The sequence below is a fragment of the Periophthalmus magnuspinnatus genome, chromosome 7 (assembly GCF_009829125.3).
Source record: "Periophthalmus magnuspinnatus isolate fPerMag1 chromosome 7, fPerMag1.2.pri, whole genome shotgun sequence".
Lineage (NCBI taxonomy): Eukaryota > Metazoa > Chordata > Actinopteri > Gobiiformes > Gobiidae > Periophthalmus > Periophthalmus magnuspinnatus.
Genome location: NC_047132.1, coordinates 34,837,417 through 34,859,598, shown reverse-complemented (window position 1 = coordinate 34,859,598; position 22,182 = coordinate 34,837,417). Strand labels below are relative to the sequence as shown.

The window sequence follows — 22,182 nt, the reverse complement described above, 5'->3', positions numbered from 1 at the left end:
AGGGACCAGGACCAGACACTCGGTGCCAGATCGTCCGCGTGTCTCACGTGAATATCCAGCTAGTTTTGCCTTTTTGCAGTCCTGCCTTTTGCATCCTGCTCATTTGTGTTTCCTCTATGCTGCCCTGCAGACCTGGTTACCTGGACCTTCCCGGCTTTCGCGCTCCCGGCTTTGCTCCAACCCTGCCTCTCCTTCCCGGTACAGCAGTCTTGTGTTGTCTCACTCCTTGCACCCTACGTCTCTGGATCTCGTTCTGCTCTCTGCTCCTGGCGTTGTTCCTGGTTGTCCTGTCCCCATCTACGCACCCCACGTTCCCGGATACTGGCTCCCACTCTGCTCCCCGTCCCGGTGCCACCCGCACCGTCAGCTCCGCTGTGCCGCCCGCTCCGTTCCCGGATCCTGGCCTGCACCCCGTCGCCTGTTCCCCACCTAATTAACTTATCTACTTGTTTATTGATTCACAAACTGTAAATAAACACTGACACTTTCCCGAATCTTGCACTATTTGGTCCGCTAAACCCCCGTTACGACATTTTATTCTGCACTCTTCTCTTTTAAGGTTAATTTTATGATGTATATGATTATTTTATGATAATTTACGTTTTGATTTGTTGTATTGTGATTTTAATGTCTTTATTTTGTAAAGAACTTTGAATTATTTTGTATATGAATTGTGCTATGCAAACAAGCCTTGCCTAAACCAGGTCTAAATCAGTTCTGAAGCCTGAGAAAAAAGGACCAGGACCTGCTCAGATGTCCTCCCGAGCTTGAGAGCGATGGCGCTGATCCAGTCCTCACAGACCATCATCCCTTGTGGTCCGCCAAAGCCTCTGAATGCCGTGTTTGACGGGAGGTGTGTCTGACACATGATGCCACGACCGCGAACGTTTGGGACAAGGTATGAATTCTCCAGATGCATCAGAGCGCGGTCCATCACCTGTGGACCAATCAGGGGAGGGAAGGGAGAGGGGAGAGCCAATCGCAGAGAAGAGAGGAGGAAAGCCAATCAGAAGAGCGGAAAGAGGAGAGAGCCAGTCAGAGGGGAGAGCCATTCAGAGGGGAAGAGAGAGAAGAGCCAGTCAGAGGGGAGGAGAGAGGGGAGAGCCAGTCAGAGGGGAGGAGAGAGGGGAGAGCCAGTCAGAGGGGAGAAGGTAAGGTTCTATGTGGTTCTTTGTATGGATGCACAAGCTTTTTCTGTTCCAATACCGATATTGATTCTTTGACTTTGAATATGTATAAATATCCGATATTAACCAATACTAGCACAAAGACTGAAAAAAGAGGATTTTCTTTACATACACACAGCGTATGATAAAAATTATGTTATTTATCATTTAAAATAATGACAGAACAGCTTTGTAAAAATACCAGTTAATATTAAAACTGCCAGCAGTGATCAAGGGCCCTTGCAACAGCCAAGGGCACATTTCAGTGGTTCAGTGGTTGCCAACCCTGGGTTGACGTGATTCAATATTCTGGTATGACATTATTGATAAATATTTCTGTCCCATCTTATTTTGCAGTGGGTGCTGGAGAAACATTTTAAAAAATGTAAGTCACATTATCATGTCCAGGTCATTAAAATACACAAAAACTACATTGGGTCAATTCAGATTCGACAAAGTTACAGGAATTTTTATACTTTCAAAATGGCTGCTTCATTAAGAGCTCGTCATGATCACACCCTGAAACTTATGTAAATTCTTTTAACAATTTTTGACCCCAGATATGTCCTGCTGGTGGTATCTCAGTTTGGAGTCTGTCGGATCAAAAACTGTACAAGTTTGTTAAAGTATAAGGTCTAGATTTCAAGTTTTTCAAGTTTGACCCAATATGGTCAATGTTCTGTGTGGTTTAGAGCAGGATCATAATGTACTTTTTTTTTTAAATCCAAGTCGAGTTTTTGAGCATTTTTTTTCTCAGGAGCAATTTACTTAGGAATAATAACAATAATAAATAAACTGTTGGCAGTGATAAAGGCCCTCGCCACCCCTTGTAACTGCAGGATACATGCCACAGCAAAGATCCTGCACCTAGTTCCCACTTACATCGTCCCTCCACCCAAAATCAGCGTTTATGTAATACTACTCCAATAATTCCAATGAGAGCATTTCGGACATTTTCACGCCTGCACAGTTGGAAATAGAGGTATTTTCTCATTGGCTTTTTTGTTCAGTATGTCAATATGGATGTCCTTGCCAAATATGAAATATTTATAACAAACTAACTTTTTGGGTCCCATTCACAGTTTCCAAGGGGGCGTTTTATATTATAGCTATACAACTTGTACATAGTCATGTTCAGATCATCAATGCTTTTGAAAGAAATTCCAAGGTGGAGATTATGAAAAAAAAAAAAGAGAGAGAAGTGCAATTTTGCAAAAAATGGGATCCTGCCCAATATGACCCACTTCCTGTTGGGCTAATTTCATGTTAAGTTTCATGTTTGCATGTTTAAAAAGGTTTGGCATCTTCTTCCACTGGCGTAATGTATTTTGACTTTTTAAGGGGGCACCACGGAGACATTTTTAATAATTTTCAATTGTGCTTTTAGATTACTCCATCTTTTGGGAAACTTTTTATTTTAGGCCATAGTTTTAGGCCATTGCTGTAGAGAATCTATTTAGTCTGCCATTTTTCGGGCTTTGGACGTGGTTTTAATGAGTCCCAGGATGTCCTAGGCTCGAGCCTAATGAAAACTGCAAGCAGAGATAAAGGGCTCTTGCAACCCTTGCAACTTGGAAGGGCATGCTTCAGTCCAAGGGCGGCCAACTCCGGCCTGACATGATTCAATAAACCGGTGTGATGTTGCAGATAAAAGTTTCCATCTTATGTTAAAGTTGCAGGGGCGTTGGAGGGCCATTTAAAAAATATAAGTAAATTCTCATTATGTCCAGGTCTTTAAAATACACAAACAGTATATTTAATCCATCCAGATTTGATGTTTGAAGAATTGATTTTTATACTGTCAAAATGGTGGCTTTATTAAGCACTTTTTATGAACACACCCTGAGATTTATACAAGTTATTTTTATTTTGATCCCATTGAAATCCATCGGATAAGTACCTTAGGACAAGTTTCTTAAAATACTAGAGCCAAATTTTGGCTATCAGCATATTGTGATTACAATTGGCCACCTTCATCTGTCAGGATCCATACTGTTCCTGTCCTTGTTTTGTCTCCTACCTTGTTCCTTCCCTCCCCCACCTGCCGGAGCCAGAGCTGGGCTGAGCTCCTGGCTCCTCCTGCGCGCACCTGCAGCTCATTAGTGCAATCAACGCCACCTGCCGTAGATAAAAGGGGCCAGGAGCAGACACTCGGTGCCAGATCATCCGTCTTGCTTGTCTTGCCTTTGCCATTTTGTCTTTTTGCATCCTGCTCATTTGGATTTTTATGCCGCTCTCCAGATTCAGTTCTCTGGACCCTCCCAGCTCCGCTCCTACCCTGCCTTCCTGACCTGGTAAAGTCTCGTCTCCTCTTGTCTCCTGCACTCTGCCTCGCTGGACCCTGCTCTGCACCCTGCTCCCCATCTTGGCTCTGGTTGCCTTGTCTCCGCTCCTGCTTTTCCCGTCCCTGGATACCGGCTCCCGCTCTGCTTCCTGTCCCACCGCTGCCCGCACCGCCCGCTCCGCACCGCCCGCTCCGCACCGCCCGCTCCGCACCGCCCGCTCCGCACCGCCCGCTCCGCACCGCCCGCTCCGCACCGCCCGCTCCGCACCGCCCGCTCCGCACCGCCCGCTCCGCACCGCCCGCTCCGCACCGCCCGCTCCGCACCTGGATCCTGCCCCGGACTCTGTCCCCTGTTCCCCACCAGATCTATTCCTGTGTTTGTTTATTTACAATTTGTGAATTAAAGTTCACTGTAAATCTTGCCCGAGTCTTACACTGTTTGGTCCGTTCTGCCTTTACGACATCAGACTTTTTTGTTCACAGACACAAACAATGTGTGTACCAATTTTCCTCAAATTATGAAAAATTATTTTCTTTTACTTTTTCACAAATTTGAGCTGTGACTATGTAAATGGGTGTGTAGTCTTCATTGACTTTTATCTTCGGTATCACATGAAGAATGTATGTACCAAATCCCCCCCCCTCTTTTTTTACATGTCCCGATGTGACCTATTTTTGATGCTAAGTTTAATTTGTCTATGATGACTTTTTTCTGAGCTGGGCTCCTCTTTTGATACTATTCTGTCATGGCGCCCTCCGTGGCGAACATGTTTGCTAGCTCCACTCCTGGATTTTTTCCTCTTTTCAGTCTATAAAGACTCCTACATCAGGATACTTTTTATTAACTACAGCTTTGCTTTCAACACAGTTATCCCCCACAAACTCACAAACTATCATCACTTGGACTACACCCGGCACTTTGACTGGCTCTTGGACTTTGACTGGCAGGCCCCAGTCTGTCAGGATTGGAAACAGAACAAAGCCAGCATCACCACAAACCCCGGCAACCCACAGTGTTGTGTCCTCAGCCCCATCCTCTACACCCTATTCACCCACGACTGTGTAACCCAGGTGTAAAATCCACTTACCTATAGTAACTGTAAATTCCCATTTTCCGTATATCAGTAAACGCGCCGTATAACCTTAGCTCCCTCACGTGACCACCTCAGCCAATGACGCGCTAATAGCACTTCATACAATGCAGCTGCGCTCCTCTCCGGTCAGAGCTGGAGGAAGCGCAACAGGGCAGCTGCACAGGTACCGTGTCTCCGCTATTTTCGCAATAACTAACACCATCCGTCTTCTAAAACTACCGTTACGTGTTTTAAACTCACAGGAGCCACTACTATTATCACGGACGCTGAGTAAAGACCGCGGGTTCTGACGCGAACAAGGGGATTTGGTGAGTCTGTTTGGTTGTTCATTATCATTACATACATGTCTGTTAATATACCGCGGTGCATTACCGTCAACATAGTCAATTTAAATTGTAATTGTATTTATACAAACAGTATCTTACATGGATTTTGTGTACACTAAACTAAAGACAGCTAATACTAAAAGTGATAGTTTTTTTTCTTTTGCTAAAAGGTAATTCTGTTTAATACAGGCCAGGTGTGCTCAGGTTGGGCACAATATTTGATGGCCTAGGAGCCCTACCAAGAACTGGAACATCACATTCAACTCTACAGCCCTCTGCGGTCTGGTAGGAGGCTGTTGCAGCCTGTCCCTCCCATAGACTCAAACATTCGCATTCACAACCTTAACATATGGACTAAAAGGGAAATTTTATGGACAATTAAGCCCATATCAGTGGCAACCTCATTTTTGTTCTATTGTATGCCTCTATTTTTGGGAGGTATCGAGTGCTGCATTGTTGTTGTATTGTGTAACCTAAACTGTGAAAGTGCACTTATTTTTCCGTTTTTTCCGTTCCGTTCCGTTCTGTAACCAAACACTTCAATACTCCAATATTCCACTTTGTACATAGATGTAAATAGTGTGTGATTTTTGTGAGGTGATCTATTTATTTATTTTGTTTAACACTGACACTTTAGAAACACTGACACTTTATTTCTTATTGCATGACACTTTATTCTTATTGCACAATTTTATTCTTGTTTAAATTACTTTTTATTTTTATTCTTAAATTCTATCCTGTGGTTGTGGTATCTGGTAACTAAGAGAATTTCCCTTCGGGGATCAATAAAAGTGATTCTGATTCTGATTTTGCCTTACTCTAAGGGTAAAATATTGAGACTGATACTGAAATCCTGCAGATTTTGTAAATATTGTGTGTTTCTGTGTTTTATGTTTTACTTGCAATACATGGTACCAACCACCAAAAGTAAATATGTTCTAGTCTGGTTTATTACACTGCTCTCCCACCTCCCAGTGAGCCGATACGTAACTCTTCTGATTTAGCCCAACGCTCAACTCAATATCCAAGTCCAAAATATCAATTCACCCTCTTTCTCTTTCTGAGCCACATGCGTGCTACAGAAAATGTGGCGAGCTAGCCAGGAGGTGGCATAGCAGTTAATAATACCTGTTTTGTTTTGCAGTCTCACCAACCCCCTTTCAACATGGACATTTTTGAGTCCCTCGGTATTAACATACAAAACGCGGTTATTGTGAGTGCCAGCCCTAAATGTGAAGTTGATGAAGTAGAAGATTTTCTGCTCCAATACGGTGCTATAGAGCGTTCAGTTATGATAAACTCTCCTGAGTCTGAATTTCATGAAATGTTGGTTGAGTTTAAAACATATGCAGCTTTCAATTTCTTAAATCCATTACTGCCGTACAAATTTAAACCTGCACATAATGAATACCGTGTTAAAAACCTGTCAAAAATTCACTATGCTAGTGTAGGTTCCACAAAGACTAAGACTTACCTTGCTGACTTAAAACAAATGGCTAAGCTGTCTGGTCAAGATTTTGCGGAAGTATTACAACTGCATCACATCCCACCCGAGAACATCATACTGAAGTTTGCTGACAACACTGCTGTCATAGGTTGTATCACAGGCGGAGATGAGGCGGCCTACAGGAGGTAGGTGGACAGTCTGGTGACATGGTGCGGAGTCAGCAACCTCATTCTCAACACAGACAAGACAAAGGAGATGATAGTGGACATGAGGAAGAAGAGGAGACCTCATCAGGCACTATTTATCTGGGACCTTGAGGTAGAGAGAGTGAGCAGCTTTAAATACATGGAAGTCCACATCAATGATGACCTCACCTGGACACTTCGCAGGTGGTGAAGAAGGCTCAACAGTGGCTTTACTTCCCGAGGAGGCTGAGGAAATTTGGCATTTCGCACAAAATCCTCAGCAACTTCTACAGCTGTATTATTGAGTCCATCCTGACCAGCTGCATCACTGTGTGGTACAGCAATTCTACTGTGAAGGACTGCAAATGCCTGCAGATAGTGGTAACGACCGCCACAAAGATCATCAGGATTCCTCAACCCTCTCTACAGAGCATCTACCATCGCATAGTTCACAGGACAGTTGCCTCCAACATCAAAGACCCCACCCATCCCCAGCATGGACTATTCACACTCCTGTCTCCAGGCCAGAGGTACAGAAGTACCCTAACCCATGAAATGCAGGACAACCAGACTCAAGAACTTTCTTTCCAACGGCTATCAGACTCTTGAACTGTTGAGCAATAGCCCCCCCCTCCTAGACATTGACTTACACCTTACACTTGAAATTTTGCACTATTATTTATTTGATTATATAATGTTATATATGCTCTCTTTATCTCATTTATCTATTTTATACCAAATTTTCTCTATTTTGGCACCCAGTGTGGTCAGAAAGTAAGAATTTCATTGTCTTCCAATATCACTAACCTTTAATTTTTTATACCACTTAATTATCTATACTTTATTGTTTATTTTTATTTATTTTGAAATTCTCTTCAAAATTGTACAAATACAATAGGGCTCTCGCAGAAGTGTGAGATGTTTATGTATTAATTTCAATTCAATTCATTTATTTTGTAACGCCCAAAATCACAAACAGTTGTCTCGAAGGGCATGTGCACTGTCCCATATTAAATATGGGACAGTGCACATTGATCAACATGTGTCAGTGCAGTATGTAAAAGTGCCAGAGTTAGCCATGCAGGCTAATTTTCATCCGTAGTCCCATTGGTAGGTTGATGGCAAGACAAAAAAAACATAGGACATAGGCACAGAAAACATTCAGTCCATCACACATGACAAAGCACATTAAAGATCAGTGAATAATACTGTAGACATATTAGTAAAATTAGAACATGCTAAAAGCACAGCACATACATGAACAACAATAAACAATGGATAAGTCACTGACTTGCCCTCCTCGCATTCATGCTCGGGCCCTAACAAGAATAATACTTTTTTTTTTTTGCTTTTTTACGCTTGAATGTTAGAAGTTAGAATGATCTAACTTTGTCTCATTGTTCTTTCACAAGTCCACAACAAATAGATTGGCTTTTATGATTTTTTATATATATTTTTTTAAGTTTAGTTCTGTTTTGGTCAGGGGTAGGGTTGGTTCTGTCTCTTGTGGACTCACCGACATTGATAGGTCCATGGAGTTCCCTGCATTGCTGTAGTATGTCACGTCCAGAGCCAGAACCTGCCCAGACTCTGAGAACCCGACCTGAAACCGGACCAGAACCGGGTTAGACCTGAGACGCTCTTCCCAGAGTCAGGCTTCACACATTCTACTTCAAATCATTTTTCAGGACTTTTATAGGACATTTTTGATTAAGTAACCGTGCTGTTTACAAATACATGACCACCTTTTTATATTTTTTTCTAATAAAGATGTAGTTTGACTATTATATAATTAAACCTACAAATAACAAAATCTTCTGTGAGACATGAGTAGTAAATACTAAATAATTGCATATTAATTTTCAGTATGTTCACGTGTGTATTCTAATCTGAACTGTACACTTACGCCTAAAGCAGGTGGTAAGAACAGAAGGTTAAGGAGGTCTGGGGGTCCTCCCCACAGACTGTATAAAGAAGTGGACATCACCCACAGTGTTTGGCTCCAAGTGAAGCTCACTAAGGCTAGCAGTTATAGTGGCTAATCTGGAGCCCAGTTCCATACAGTGGGCAAAAAAGTATTTAATCGCCACCAATTGTGCAAGTGCTCCCACTTCAAATATGAGAGACAAAGTGAGAAAAACAAATACAGAAAATCACATTGTCTGATTTTTAAAGAATTCATTTGCAAATTATGGTGGAAAATAAGTACTGATTTTCAACTCCCTCCAAATAGTTTCTATGGGGTTAAGATCTGTATGTGGTTCTGGGATTTTTTTCTCACTGTTCTTGTGATCATTTTGACCTCATGAGGTGAGATCTTGCGAGGGAAATTCAGTGGTCTTGTCTTCCATTCTCTAATAATTGCTCCACAGTTGATTTTCTTCACACAAGCTCTTACCTGTTGCAGATTGAGTGTTCGGGGCCTGGTGTCTACAGTTTTGTTTGTGGTTCCTTGGCTCTTTGGTCTTGGCCATAGTGGAGTTTGGAGTCTGACTGAGGTTGTGGACATGTGACTTTTATAGTGATAACAAGTTTTAAACATGTGCCATTAATACAGGTAGCGAGCGGAGGACAGAGGAGCCTCTTAAAGAAGTTACAGGTCTGTAAGTTCCAGAAATCTTGCTTGCTTGTAGGTGACCAAATACTTATATATATATATATATATATATATATATATATATATATATATATATATATATATATATATATACGTATTTTTATTTACCAATTAATTCATTAAAAATTATTTCCTGGGTTCTTTCCCCCATTGGGTCTCTTATATTTGAAGTGTACCTATGATGAAAATTACAGGCCTCTCATATTTTTAAGTGGGAGAACTTGCACAATTGTTGGCTGACTAAATACTTTTTTGCTCCACTGTATTTGTAAATTCAACCACGAGTATCATAGCAAGCAAAGAGCCAATCATGTGAGGCTGTTGAAGAGAACATTGTCAATCAAACCTGTTGCTAACACTAGCAAGAGCAACCTCAGGGAAAGAAGGCACCTGATTAATCTGTTATTAATGATCATATCTTGATTTAGGGACAAAATAGTGTAATCAAAACTCCAGGATCATGTACCATGGGTTAAAACGGACAGTTCATTCCCACTAGTGTTAGCAACAGGTTTAATTGACAGTGTTGCTAAGCACTAGCAGTGCGGGTGGTAAGGGGCATTACCTTCAACAGCCTCAGTCCGGATTGGCACTTTGGTTGCTATGATGCTCGCTGTTGGATTTCCAAATATGGAACTTTGTTCCAAATTGGCCTTGATGAGCTTCAATTGACTGGAGCCGAATGCTGTCACACTCAGTCCATTTCTTTGTACTATGGTTAGACCTAAGATGTACTCTGACTGCGTTTCCCAGAGTGCACCAGTGCCAGTTGGCGGGGCTGACCTTGTATTTGGAGTAAAATGGATGTCGTCCTCCGGTCACCAACATGTCCTCATCTCTGTCCAACATGCACCGCACAGGACGCTTCAGCCTGGGACATAAAAAACAGTTACAATCCACCTAGAACCAGACTCAGCCCAGAGACCAGACCTCAGACTAGAGACCAGACTCACGTCAGGGCTTTAGGGGTCCTTGAGGTTAGGGATCATGTGTGTGGGTTTAGGATTCATTCCGGGGTCATTGGGGCTCATTGGGGGGGGTCTAGGTCTTTGGGGTCAAACCTGGGGGGCTAGGGTTTGATGGGGTCATACCTGTGGAGTTAGAGGTCAGGAGGCATTCAGGGTTGTACCTATGGGGGTTAGAGGTTGGGGTCGTTGTGGTTAGGTAATATAAGAACTGCCTTTATTAGTCCCACAGTGGGGAAATTCCAGTATTGCACCGCACAGTTAAAGAACAGAAGGAAAATTGTACATTCAATAAAACAAGATAATAGATAAATAGCTTAAAATAATTTTTAAAAAATAGACTTAAAAAATAAACTAAAAATAGACTCTAATGGGGTCTAGGGGTTATTGGGGGTAGGGTTCATTAGGGGTCACGGTGGTCATTGGGGTTATTGGTCGTGGGTTACTCAGCGTCATACCTGTGGGCTGCGAGGGCAACCACGGTGGACAGTATAGTGGTTCTGGACTCTTTCCCTCCGAAGCCTCCTCCCATCCGCTTCACTCGGACATGCACCCGATTGGACGAGATCCCCAGAGCCCTGGCCACAAGGGACTGAGACAAGAACAGCTCAGAACCATGACTCAACAAGGACTAAAGCAGAACTGAATCAGGACTGAACAAGAGACTTGAGGTTTAGTCCTGTTCAGTCCATAGACTGTACAAAGAAGTGGACTAAGGGAGTGTGATGTCACCCATAGAATTTGCTTCCAGTCAAATGAAGCTCATCAAAGCTAGCAATTATAGTGGTAAATTTGGAGCCAAGTTGCATATTGCAGCCAGATGCTTAAAGTCATAGTACTGGAATCAATATCAGAACTAAAAAGCTGGATCGGTGTATCCCTAGTTTTGCTGTGGTCTAGCCCTGGTCTAGCTCTGATCTGGACTCACCTGGGTCTTTGATGGGGACTGTGTGGAGCTGAAGATCTCAATCTCATCCTGGTCTCTGGGCACAGCCACAGTCACATTGGTCTCCAGGTAAAAGTGCTCCTGCCCACCCATGTGAAGCTCACCTGGTGACCACAGCCAATCAGGGGAGAGAAGGGGGGAGGAGAGACAATCAGAGGAGTCAATCTGGTGGAGGGGGTTAGGGTTAGAGAGTAGGAATCAAAATACTGTAGTCTGTTCCTGCGCTCTGATTGGTCATTACAGACCTAGCTTCTCTCTGATTGGTTGATAAACTTACCCTCCAAAATGTGGTCGGATTGGTTAAATCCTGTCTCCAGGTCTCCCTTTTGGAGGGTTCTGATTGGCTCGTAGAATGACTGGGCCTCAATTGCATCCTATAAAAAGACCAATGAGAATTAAGCGCTAACCTCGGTCTAAATCCAGTCTAAACCCAGTACCTGTATAGTGATGACAGCAGGCAGGTCTTGGTACTGGATCTTGACGGACTTGGCAGCTCTTTGTGCATCGCCCTGAGTCTCTGCGACGACAGCTCCAATCACATGACCCACACACGTCACCTGAGGTCAAATAGGTCACATGACCAACACGGGGGTTAAACACGCCAAGAGCATTCACGTTTGAGGGAGGGCATCTGACACACAGGGAGAGCACCTGACATGCAGATAGGGCATCCTGGTCTCTAGTCTGGACTCTGTTGTGGTTTTAGTCCTGGACTCACCTCTCCCTGGGCCAGCACGGTCTCATCGTAGACCACGGGTCCAGTCCCGTTGGATCCAGGAACATCCTCAGCAAACAGAACACAGACGACAGATGGCATCGCGCGGGCCTCCGAACAGTCTATAGACCTGGGACCAAAGGAGAACTGAGTCAAGACTGGGTCAAGACCAGAGAAGACCCAAGTCAGGGCCAGAGGCTAACTGGGTCAGAACCAAAGGAGAATGGGGTCAACACTGGAGGAGAGTAGAAGCAGTAGTACTGGTGGTAGCAGTAGAACTATATCTTTTTTTTTTTTTTATCTTTGCTTGGGCCCTATGTCCTGGTGGCTGAGGGTGGCTCCCTGCTCCAGGCACAGACTCCTCTGATAGAGCTTTGCCTCATGTATTTTAGAATGTGAGCGTGTGTGTACATGTGTTTGTGTGTGTGCGCGTGTGTGCCTGCACATGTGCATGTGTGTGTGAACAAGCATCTGTGTGTGCATATGTGCGTGTCTGTGAGCGTGTGTGTGTGTGTGTACGAGCATGTGTGTGCTTATGTGTGCCTGTCTGTGAGCATGTGTGCTTGCGTGTGTGCGTGTGTGTGTGTGTGGGGGGGGTAAGACTGGTTGTGATGGTGTCTGTGTGTGAGTTGTATGATTGAGTGGGGTCGGGCTGCTATGGGGGTGGTTGGGTGTAAAGAAATGTTGGACTGATTTTAATGACTGTAAAACACTTTGTTACAATTTTTGTATGAAAAACTTTTCATAAATACAGTGGGGCAAAAAAGTATTTAGTCAGTCACCAACTGTGCAAGTTCTCCCACTTAAAAAAATGAGAGAGGCCTGTAATTTTAATCACAGGTTCACTTCAACTATGAGAGACAGAATGAGAAAAAAAAAAAAAAGACATTATCTGATTTTTAAAGAGTTAATTTGCAAATTATCGTGGAAAATAAGTATTTGGCCAATAACAAAAGTTAATCTCAATACTTTGTTATATTCCCTTTGTTGGTAATGACAGGTCAAACATTTTCTGTAAGTCTCCAGAGGTTTTCACTGTAGCTGTAGTTTAGCCCATTCTTCCTGCAGATCTCCTCTAGAGCAGTGATGTTTTGGGGCTGTCGCTGAGAAATACAGACTTTTAACTCAATTCACTTGAATTCATTTTATTTTTGTAACACCCAATATCACAACAACAGTTGTTTCGAAGAGCGCTCATGTTCTCCCAAGTATTTTCTATGAGGTTGAGATCTGGAGACTGGCTAGACCACTCCAGGACCTTGAAATGCTACTCCATTGCCCGTTGCCCTGTTTGGGATCACTGTCACACTGAAAGATCCAGCCATGTTCCATCTTCAATGCCCTCGCTGATGGAAGGAGGTTTTCACTCAAAATCTCATGATACATTGCCCCATTCATTCTTTTTGATCCCTTGCAGAAAAACACCCCCAAAGCATGATGTTTCCATCCCGATGTTTCACAGTAGGTGTGGTGCCACTCAGCATTCTTTCTCCTCCAAACACAACAACTTGAGTTTTTACCAAAAAGTTCTATTTTGGTTTGATCTGACCATATGAGATTCTCCCAATCCATGTCCTGGCTTAAGCAGGGGGGCACGTCCGGCACTGCAGGATTTGAGTACCTGGTGGCGTAGTGTGTTACAGATGGTGCCTTTGTTACTTTGGCCCAAGCTCTCGGCCGGTCATTCACTAGGTCCTCTAGTCCCCCCCCCCCAGGTGACAGGTGTCTTTTATACTGATAACGAGTTCAAACAGGTGCCATTAATACAGGGAACGAGTGGAGGACAGAGGAGCCTCTTAAAGAAGTTCTGTGAGATCCAGAAATCTTTGTTTGTAGGTGACCAAATACTTATTTTACCGAGGAATGTATCAATTCATTAAAAATCCTGCAATGTGATTTCCTGGATTCTTTCCCCCCATTCTGTCTCTCATAGGAGAACTTCCACAATTGGTGGCCGGCTAAATACTTTTTTTGCCCCACTGTAAAGTTTGATCAATTGTAGCTGCAGCAGTGGTGGTACTATCAGCAATAGTAGTAGTATCAGTAGTATAATCAGTAGTAGTATCAGTAGTAGTATTAGAATTAGTCACAGTAGTAGCATTTGTTGTACTCACAGTATTTTTGCATGCGCTCTCGTACTGCAGATCAGACTGAGGTACAGCTCGTTGTCAGCTGGTGTCAGGTCGTCGCAGTACTGAGCCTCTCCTGTTGCCTGCTGTTCCGCGCTCACGTGCATCAGAGGACGTCCAACCACATCCTCCATGTCCTGCCCTGACGGGACAGTCTGGACCGAGACCAGACCAGGACCAGACCAGAGACCGGTTAGACCAGGAACCAGACCATTTCTATTGAAAAAGTGCGGCCCCTGTCTCTGTAACTATAGATGTCGGGCTTGTCATTCTGGCCTTAAAATTTTGTTGTTTTTTACCCACTGTATATTGAGACTGTTTTCACTATTTTGAAGATAAATCAAAATATGAACATTAATAACAGACCAATCAGGCACCTTTTTCCAAGGTTGTTTCCGCTAGCGTTAACAGGTTTGACTGAGAGCGTTCCTAAGTGCCCACCTCGTGCTATACCAGCGGTGCGGGCGGGAAGGGGCATTACCTTCAGCAGCCTCACTCCAGATTGGCTCTTTGGTTGTGATACTTGCTGTCGGAATTCCAAATATGTAACTGGGACAAATGAGCTCTTATGACTGCTAGCCTCGAACTTAATTTGGACCCAGAATGTGACATCACATTCCCTTAGTCCACTTCTTTATACAGTCTGCGGTTTAGGATTAGGGAATAGAGGAGAAAGCAGAGATGCAACCGGGACTAAAGCGGGACTAAAGCGGGACTAAAGCGGGACTAAAGCGGGACTAAAGCGGGACTAAAGCGGGACTAAAGCGGGACTAAAGCGGGACTAAAGCGGGACTAAAGCGGGACTAAAGCGGGACTAAAGCGGGACTAAAGCGGGACTAAAGCGGGACTAAAGCGGGACTAAAGCGGGACTAAAGCGGGACTAAAGCGGGACTAAAGCGGGACTAAAGCGGGACTAAAGCGGGACTAAAGCGGGACTAAAGCGGGACTAAAGCGGGACTAAAGCGGGACTAAAGCGGGACTAGTGGCCTGTACCTGATAGACCTGCACACTAGAGGGCACTGGGGGGTGGAAGACTTCTGTGGCGCTGAGATACTCTGAAGGAACTGGCTCTACCTCCTCCACACCCTGCACACAAGTGCACAAAATACTTCAAAAACACACAAAAACACAAAAAACTTAAAGTACTTCAAAAATACACACAAAATTAGGCATGGGCCGATACCGACGTTTTGAGCCAATACATATTGTTGATAGTGGAATTGTGTGAGATTTGGCTTTTAAATGCACAACAAGGACCAGACATGGGTCATAAGTTGAAGTAAAGTTCACAAATAAACATTTTCACTCTAAAAATAATAAAATGTATTTCTGTGGGATGTAAAACGATGAGTTGGGTGTTTGTTTAAACAACGCTCTTCGATCTGCGGTGTTCCTCATGAGGCTGTTCTAAGACAAACATCTAATATAATGCTGTATTTTGTTTTAAATTACTGTCACTGTGGCAATGATTTACTGAAACACCACCAACATAAGACCCGTGCCAGGGTCTGAGTTTAGTGGTTAGGGTTAGATTTGGGTGAAGGTAAGTGGGTGACAAACAGGAGTACCTGTTCTCCCAGGGTTTGCAGAACGCTCAGATAGAACTTATAGAACAAACTCAAGACTAGAGTTCTTCTGTACGACACCATCCCGCCTGGACACGAAGGGTCAAGGGTCATCTCATCAGCCAATGAGGAGCAGGCGATCTGCAAGAGCTCCTCCCCCCACAACCTGAACACCACATGTTGAGTTTAAGAGGTACATAAGGATACAGGGAGGGCATCTGACACACAGGAGGATGGGAGGGCATCTGATACATAGAACACAGGAGGAGGTTGGTTGTATTCTCACCTCCCTCTGAGTGCATTGCTCGTTTTCGGGGTGAGGACTGTTGTTGGACCCATTCCTCCGAAGGCAAGCCGGAGGTCATGAACCCGGCTCGACCCAGGTTCAAAGATCACGTTGAACGTGGCAGTGACAATGCTGATGTCATCCTCTCGACGGCGAGACGTTTTGTACGAACGAACAATCTGCCCCTGAAAAGATGACAAACACATGAAGAGAGGAGGAGGAGTAGAGAGGGAGGGGGGGTGAGAAAGAGAGGTGAGAAGGGGAGAAGAGACAGGAGGAAAGGGGAGAGGAAAGGAGAGAGAAGAGGAGGAGAAATGAGTAGGGGGGAGAAGATAGTCAGAAGGAGAGAAGACAAAGGAGGAGAGGAGGGGTGTGTGTACAGGTGTGTGTGTGTACCTGTCGGCTATAGTTGATGGCGGCACTCACGAGGACCTCTGCTGGACGCACTGCAGTCCGCCTGTAACCCGTGAAGAAGTCCTGGTCCATGTGCAGCACTCTGACGCCCTCTGGAGGATGACACACGTTACACTAGCACAACATACAGTGGGGCAAAAAAGTATTTAGTCACCACCAACTGTGCAAGTTCTCCCTTAAAAAGATGAGAGAGGCCCGTTTCATCATAGGTTCACTTCAACTGAGAGACAATGAGAGAGAAAAAAAAATCTAGAAAATCACATTTTCAGATTTTAAAGACTTTTTTGGTGAATTATGCTGGAAAATAGGTATTTGGTCAAAAACAAAAGTTTATCTTGTTCATTTTGTTATATAGTCTTAGTTGGCAATGATAGAAGCCAAACGTTTTCTGTAAGTCTCCACAAGATTTTCATACTCTGTTGATGTAGTTTGGCCCATTCCTCTTGCAGATTTCCTCTAGAGCAGTGATGTTTTAGGGCTGTCGCTGGACAATACGGACTTTCAACTCCCTCCAAATATTTTCTGTGATGTTGAGATCTGGAGACTGGGCCACTCCAGGACCTTCAAATGCTTCTTACGAAGCCACTCCTTTATTGCTCGGGGTGTGTTTGGGATCATTGTCACGCTGAAAGACCCAGCCACATTTCATCTTCAATGCCCTCGCTGATGGAAGGAGGCTTTCACTCAAAATCTAAAACATGTTTTCAACATTCATCCACTATCACTTGGCAAATCAACTACAATATCTAGTTAAGTGGACAGGACAAACATACAATAATAGCACATGGATTTCTTTGGAACAGTCATACTTCAAAAATCTTTCTTTGGTAGACATACCCTCAATGAATACTACTCTCAAAAAACATAACTGCTTCAAGAACAGTCATTTCAACAACTCTGACAGCCTGGTGGAAAGCTTTAAAATTAACCAATTCTTCCACGGCACCTTGTAAATACACCCCCATCGGGCACAACCCTGACTTTCACATGAATAGTACCCCACTTCACTATCGCACATGGGAAACAATCTCCAGATGAGCAGAATTCAACCTCAGTGAGTTCCATTTCATGTTCTGGGTGGCGGCTGATGGCGCGGACGCGTCCAGCAATGGCTTGGGCGTGGAGGGGGCTGCTGAGCATTTTGATTAAACAAAAAAAAATTATAAAATAAGAAAAGAGAAAAAAAAAACAGAAAACTTTAATGTGTGTAATTTAAATCAATACTATCAATCAGGTTGTATTTTTCCTTCAATGTGTTCCATAATCAGTATGAATACAACAGTTATGTTTCTGTGATTTTATTTTGATCAGGTATAAAACTCATTTCCTTATTTATTTTTTGAAATGTTTATTCAGGTATGATTTTGAGTACATGTTTTCATGTGATTTTGAAATAAAGATTTAAGTTGAGTTGATTAAAAATAAATGTGATTTATTATAATCAAAAGGGGGGAATTGTTATGCTTTCTTCAGCATAAATCTTTATTTGTATTATTATGGATCATTTTGACCTAACCTTCGTAATACCATCTGTTGTTATGTATAAGGTGTATCTCTTGTTCGTGTGTCTGGCGTCCTCCAGCCACTTTGATTAGACTAAACTGGCAAGATTGTTTTGGTGGTATAAATACTCTGTATTGTTTACATTTGTCAGCTGAGGGCGAGACGACACCATTAGGGACACAGCTCTTTGACAATTGTGCACAGTTGATTCAATAAACCAAACCTTTGATTCCAGACAACTTCTCTGTTGATTTTTATATCTTTAAGGCTTTTGACTATTAGAAATTCCACGACAGAACAAAAAGGCATCACTCACCTTCACCACTTATTCCACAACAATAAAATACGGAACAGTTCAAAATCAACAACAATAATCACTTTCAATACTTAAAAATCAAATCCATTATCCAAAGCAAGATTAATATAACTAATAATACCCTGGATCCCCCTCAACTATTAGAAAAGAATATCAAGAAACCAAAGAAACTCATTTCCAAACTATACAAACTTATCCATTCAGACAACATAATACATGCACCACAACTTAAATGGAACACAGATATAGATACACCATCTACATACGAACTCTGGACAGAAATATGCAAAAAATACATTCTCAATGACATCCAACACTAATCTACAACTTATCCAATACAAAGTTATCCACAGGACACACATCACCCAATACAAGAAATACAAAATGGGACTAACAGACACAGACACCTGTTCACGACACTTATTTAGGCAAGGCAAGTTTATTTGTATAGCACAATTCGTACACAAGGTAATTCAAAGTGCTTTACAGAATAAGAGACATTAAAATCACACAAATCAAAACATAATCACCCAATCTGTAGCTCTCACCCACTCGTTTGCCCCTTTAAGAACTCTCTCTCACTCTTTAAACACTGTCTTGCTCAGTTTAAGAACTTTCCAATTACTTTACAAAAAACTTTCCTGTCACTTCTCAAATACTTTCCTGTCACTTTACTATGTCTAATAAAAGTCCATCAGTCCATGTTCCTTTTGTCATCATAAAAGTACTATTAAAGGAGAAGAGGCAGAATAAAACCCTTTCAGTCGTCTGCACAGATAAACAACCGGTTTGAGCCTGGATTTAAACATTGTCAAAGTAGAGGCCTGTCTCACATCTTCAGGAAGAATGTTCCAAGTTTTAGCTGCATAAAACTGAAACGCTGATTCCCCATGTTTAGTCCTGACTCTGGGACCAGCAGGAGGCCGGTCCCTGAAGTCCTCAAATTGCGAGATGGTTCATATGGCACTAACATGTCGGAGATATACTTTGGACCTAGGCCATGGAGAGACTAATACACAAGCAGAGCTGCTTTTTAAAGTCTATTCTTTGAGCTACAGGAAGCCAGTGCAGAGACCTGAGCACAGAACTTATGTGCTCATACTTCCTGGTTGTAGTCAGGACCCGAGCAGCAGCGTTCTGAATGTACTGCAGCTGTGTTAAGGCTCGTTTGGAGAGGCCAGTGAGCAGGCCGTTACAGTAGTCTAACCTACTGGAGACAAATGCATGGATAAGTCTCTCTTAGTCTGGCTTTGACAGTAAACCTTTGATTTTTGCAATGTTTTTTAGGTGGTAAAAAGCTGCAGATGTTACTGATTTGATGTGGCTGTTAAAGTTCAAATCTGAGTCCATTATTACCCCTAGATTTCTAGCCTGATTTGAAGGTTTTAGAGAGACTGGAGGTGACTGCTGACACTTTCTCTATGTTTCTGTGGGCCAAAGATGATGACTTCAGTCTTGTCTGAGTTTAGCAGAAGAAAATTGTTTTGCATCCACACACTGATCTGTTGGATGCAGTGGCAGAGTGAATCCACTGGTCCATAATCACTTGCTGCAGTGAGATATAGATCTGAGTGTCATCTGCATAGTTGTGGTAAGACACATTATTATTATTTACATGCACTCTGGAAATGTACACCAGTTCAGGATTTTTGGAACACAGTTACACACAAACTCAGACATACTGAGCTGCAGAATTCCTCCCTCCCCATCTCTGTTTACTTGGCATTATTACCACTTTCACCATACCACCTAAATATGACAACAGTTTGTTGACATCTCTAACTATCGCCAAGAAAATAATTCTACAAAACTGGAAATCAAAACACTCAATAAACATCAAACACTGGTCTAACTCTCTCAGTGTCATGATTATCTGTATCCCTGGGTGCTCTCCCCCTCCCCTCCCTGCCTGAACCCGGAGCTGGGCGGAGTTCCTATCTCCTCCCATGCGCACCTGGAGTGTATCAAGACAATTACCACCACCTCCTGCCGAGTATATGAGGGCTCGGCAGAAGACACTCTGTGCCAGATCGTCCGCGTGTCAAACATTCCTGCTCTCTCGCTCGTTCCTGCTCCTGACCCTGCGCTCCAGCTTCGGTACAGTCCACCCCTCGTCTTCGCCTCCTGTCCTGTCTTGGTCTCCGGCTTGCTTTCCGTCTCCTGCCCTGGCTCCCGCTCTCTGGATTACCCCTGCTCGGTCCTCCCTGGTCTCGTTCCTGGTCCTGTCTTGCTCCGGCCCTGGCTGTCTCCGTACCTGCTCTGGACTAACCCTGCTCGTCTTGCCCTGGTCCCGTTCCCGGTCCTCTCTTCGTTCCGGTCCTGGCTTTCCCCGTTCCTGCTCTACACTACGCCCGCCTGGTTTGCCTCCTGCTCCCCGCTCCTGGTGTGTGTTTAATGAACTATTGACTTTTTTTTCTGCACGAACTGTAAATAAACACCGTAAATCTGCCCCGAGTCTGCACTCCTTGGTCCGCACCTGCACCTGTCGTTACGACACATCACATTTCAACCTCTCAAATGACAGCACACTTTGAGGATGACATACCTTCTTTCATGGGAACCTGGACCCCATTCATAAACCACTTTAATATTATAATAAATAATAATAATAATAAATTGTATTTATATAGCGCTTTTCAGGACACTCAAAGTCGCTTCACAGTGGATACAATAATAAAATATCACAAAAATTTACAACATAAAATCAAGCATTAAAAGCGATTTTGAACAGGTGAGTTTTGAGTTCTTTCTTGAAGGTGGGGAGGTCAGAGGTCACGGAGGGGTTTAGGTAGTGAGTTCCAGAGGGTGGGGGCAGCGATGGAGAAGGCTCTGTCCCCCCAGGTTCGGAGCTTGGTCCTACAGGGCAGGGACAGGAGGTTGGAGCTGGAGGAGCGGAGGGAGCGAGATGGAGTGTGGTGGTGTAATATTGTCTTCAATCAATTCAATTCATTTATTTTTGTAACCAGTCATCAATATCAACAACATAAACTCCACCATTAGACTATTATAACACCATTAACATAATGAATCAATGAGAACGCCACACACATTCCTATACACACCCCCATTCCTACAAAGACACATACACACGCCACACACACATTATCTAAACTATATTACAATTATTGCAATTACATCACCACTACTGTTGTATACCATTATTATTGTTGTGTTATTGTTTTCATTGTATGCATTGTGTGTTTCTATGATTGCTGTCACTATTATTGTCATTATTATTATTCCCTTATTCATTAACTAATTTATTTATTCAATTTGTGGTTCTGATGGAGATAAATAAATGGATGAATACAAACACACATATTAAATATTAAAATAAATAATATGAATTATTAAATATAAATGTTAAATATAAATATATATAATATATATATAAATATAAATACACAATAATAATTATTATTAATACTAAATTAATTATTGATCGATAATAATTAAATACATAAGATTAGGGCTAGCAAGGAATGGGCCCGTTCCTAGGGGGTACTGCCCCTTGAGTGTGGGCTCACCAAGACCTTGCCTCTTTTAATGCATTGTACAGGACACACACATTATACATTTCAATCTAAATATCAAATACCACCATGAGGACCGGACCACAAAACTAACATTGAGCAATATTGACCAGCATCATTAATCACTGAGTATGACAGCAATAATAAAACCTGTTATTGTTATTTTTACTATTATTATTTTTTTCTCTCTCCTCAGTCAGTATTATTTTTTTCTCCACTCACACACATACTTACAAAGAAAATCAACCTCTATGTAAATAGTAAGCTGTAAATATTGTATGTTTTTCTCTGTCAATGGGTGTTCTTCAATAAAAAAGGGAAAAAAAAATAAATACAAAATCTAAAACATGGCCCTATTCATTTTTTCCTTTACATGGATCAGTCGTCATCGTCCCCTTGCAGAAAAACAGCCCCAAATCATGATGTTTCCACCCTCATGCTTCACAGTAGGTTTTGTGCTCTTTAGATGCAACTCAGTATTCTTCCTCCTCCAAACACGACAAGTTGAGTTTTTACCAAAAAGCTCTATTTTGGTTTGATCTGACCATATGACGTTCCCCAATCCTCTTCTGGATCATCCAAATGCTTCTAGATCAGCAAACGGGCCTGGACACACCCTGTCTTAAACAGGGGGACACGTCTGGCACTGCAGGATTTGAGTCCCTGGTGGTGTAGTGTGTTACTGATGGTG

At 42.9% G+C, this 22,182-nt stretch overlaps 1 protein-coding gene across 1 annotated transcript in view; it reads right to left on the bottom strand.

Annotated features, from left to right (window-relative positions):
* Window positions 1-706: 706 nt before the first annotated feature.
* The window catches only part of LOC117373101 (xanthine dehydrogenase/oxidase-like), a 38,406-nt gene continuing 16,930 nt past the window's right edge, over window positions 707-22,182 (bottom strand). The window contains exons 13-25 of the mRNA XM_033968956.2: window positions 16,122-16,231; window positions 15,726-15,910; window positions 15,443-15,605; window positions 14,868-14,960; window positions 13,860-14,029; window positions 11,749-11,875; window positions 11,468-11,587; window positions 11,308-11,404; window positions 11,013-11,134; window positions 10,543-10,676; window positions 9,903-9,990; window positions 8,019-8,105; window positions 707-937 (exon numbers count right to left, since the gene is read on the bottom strand). Of these exons, the coding sequence (XP_033824847.1) occupies window positions 707-937; window positions 8,019-8,105; window positions 9,903-9,990; window positions 10,543-10,676; window positions 11,013-11,134; window positions 11,308-11,404; window positions 11,468-11,587; window positions 11,749-11,875; window positions 13,860-14,029; window positions 14,868-14,960; window positions 15,443-15,605; window positions 15,726-15,910; window positions 16,122-16,231 (1,727 nt within the window). The remainder of the gene's footprint in view (window positions 938-8,018; window positions 8,106-9,902; window positions 9,991-10,542; window positions 10,677-11,012; window positions 11,135-11,307; window positions 11,405-11,467; window positions 11,588-11,748; window positions 11,876-13,859; window positions 14,030-14,867; window positions 14,961-15,442; window positions 15,606-15,725; window positions 15,911-16,121; window positions 16,232-22,182) is intronic.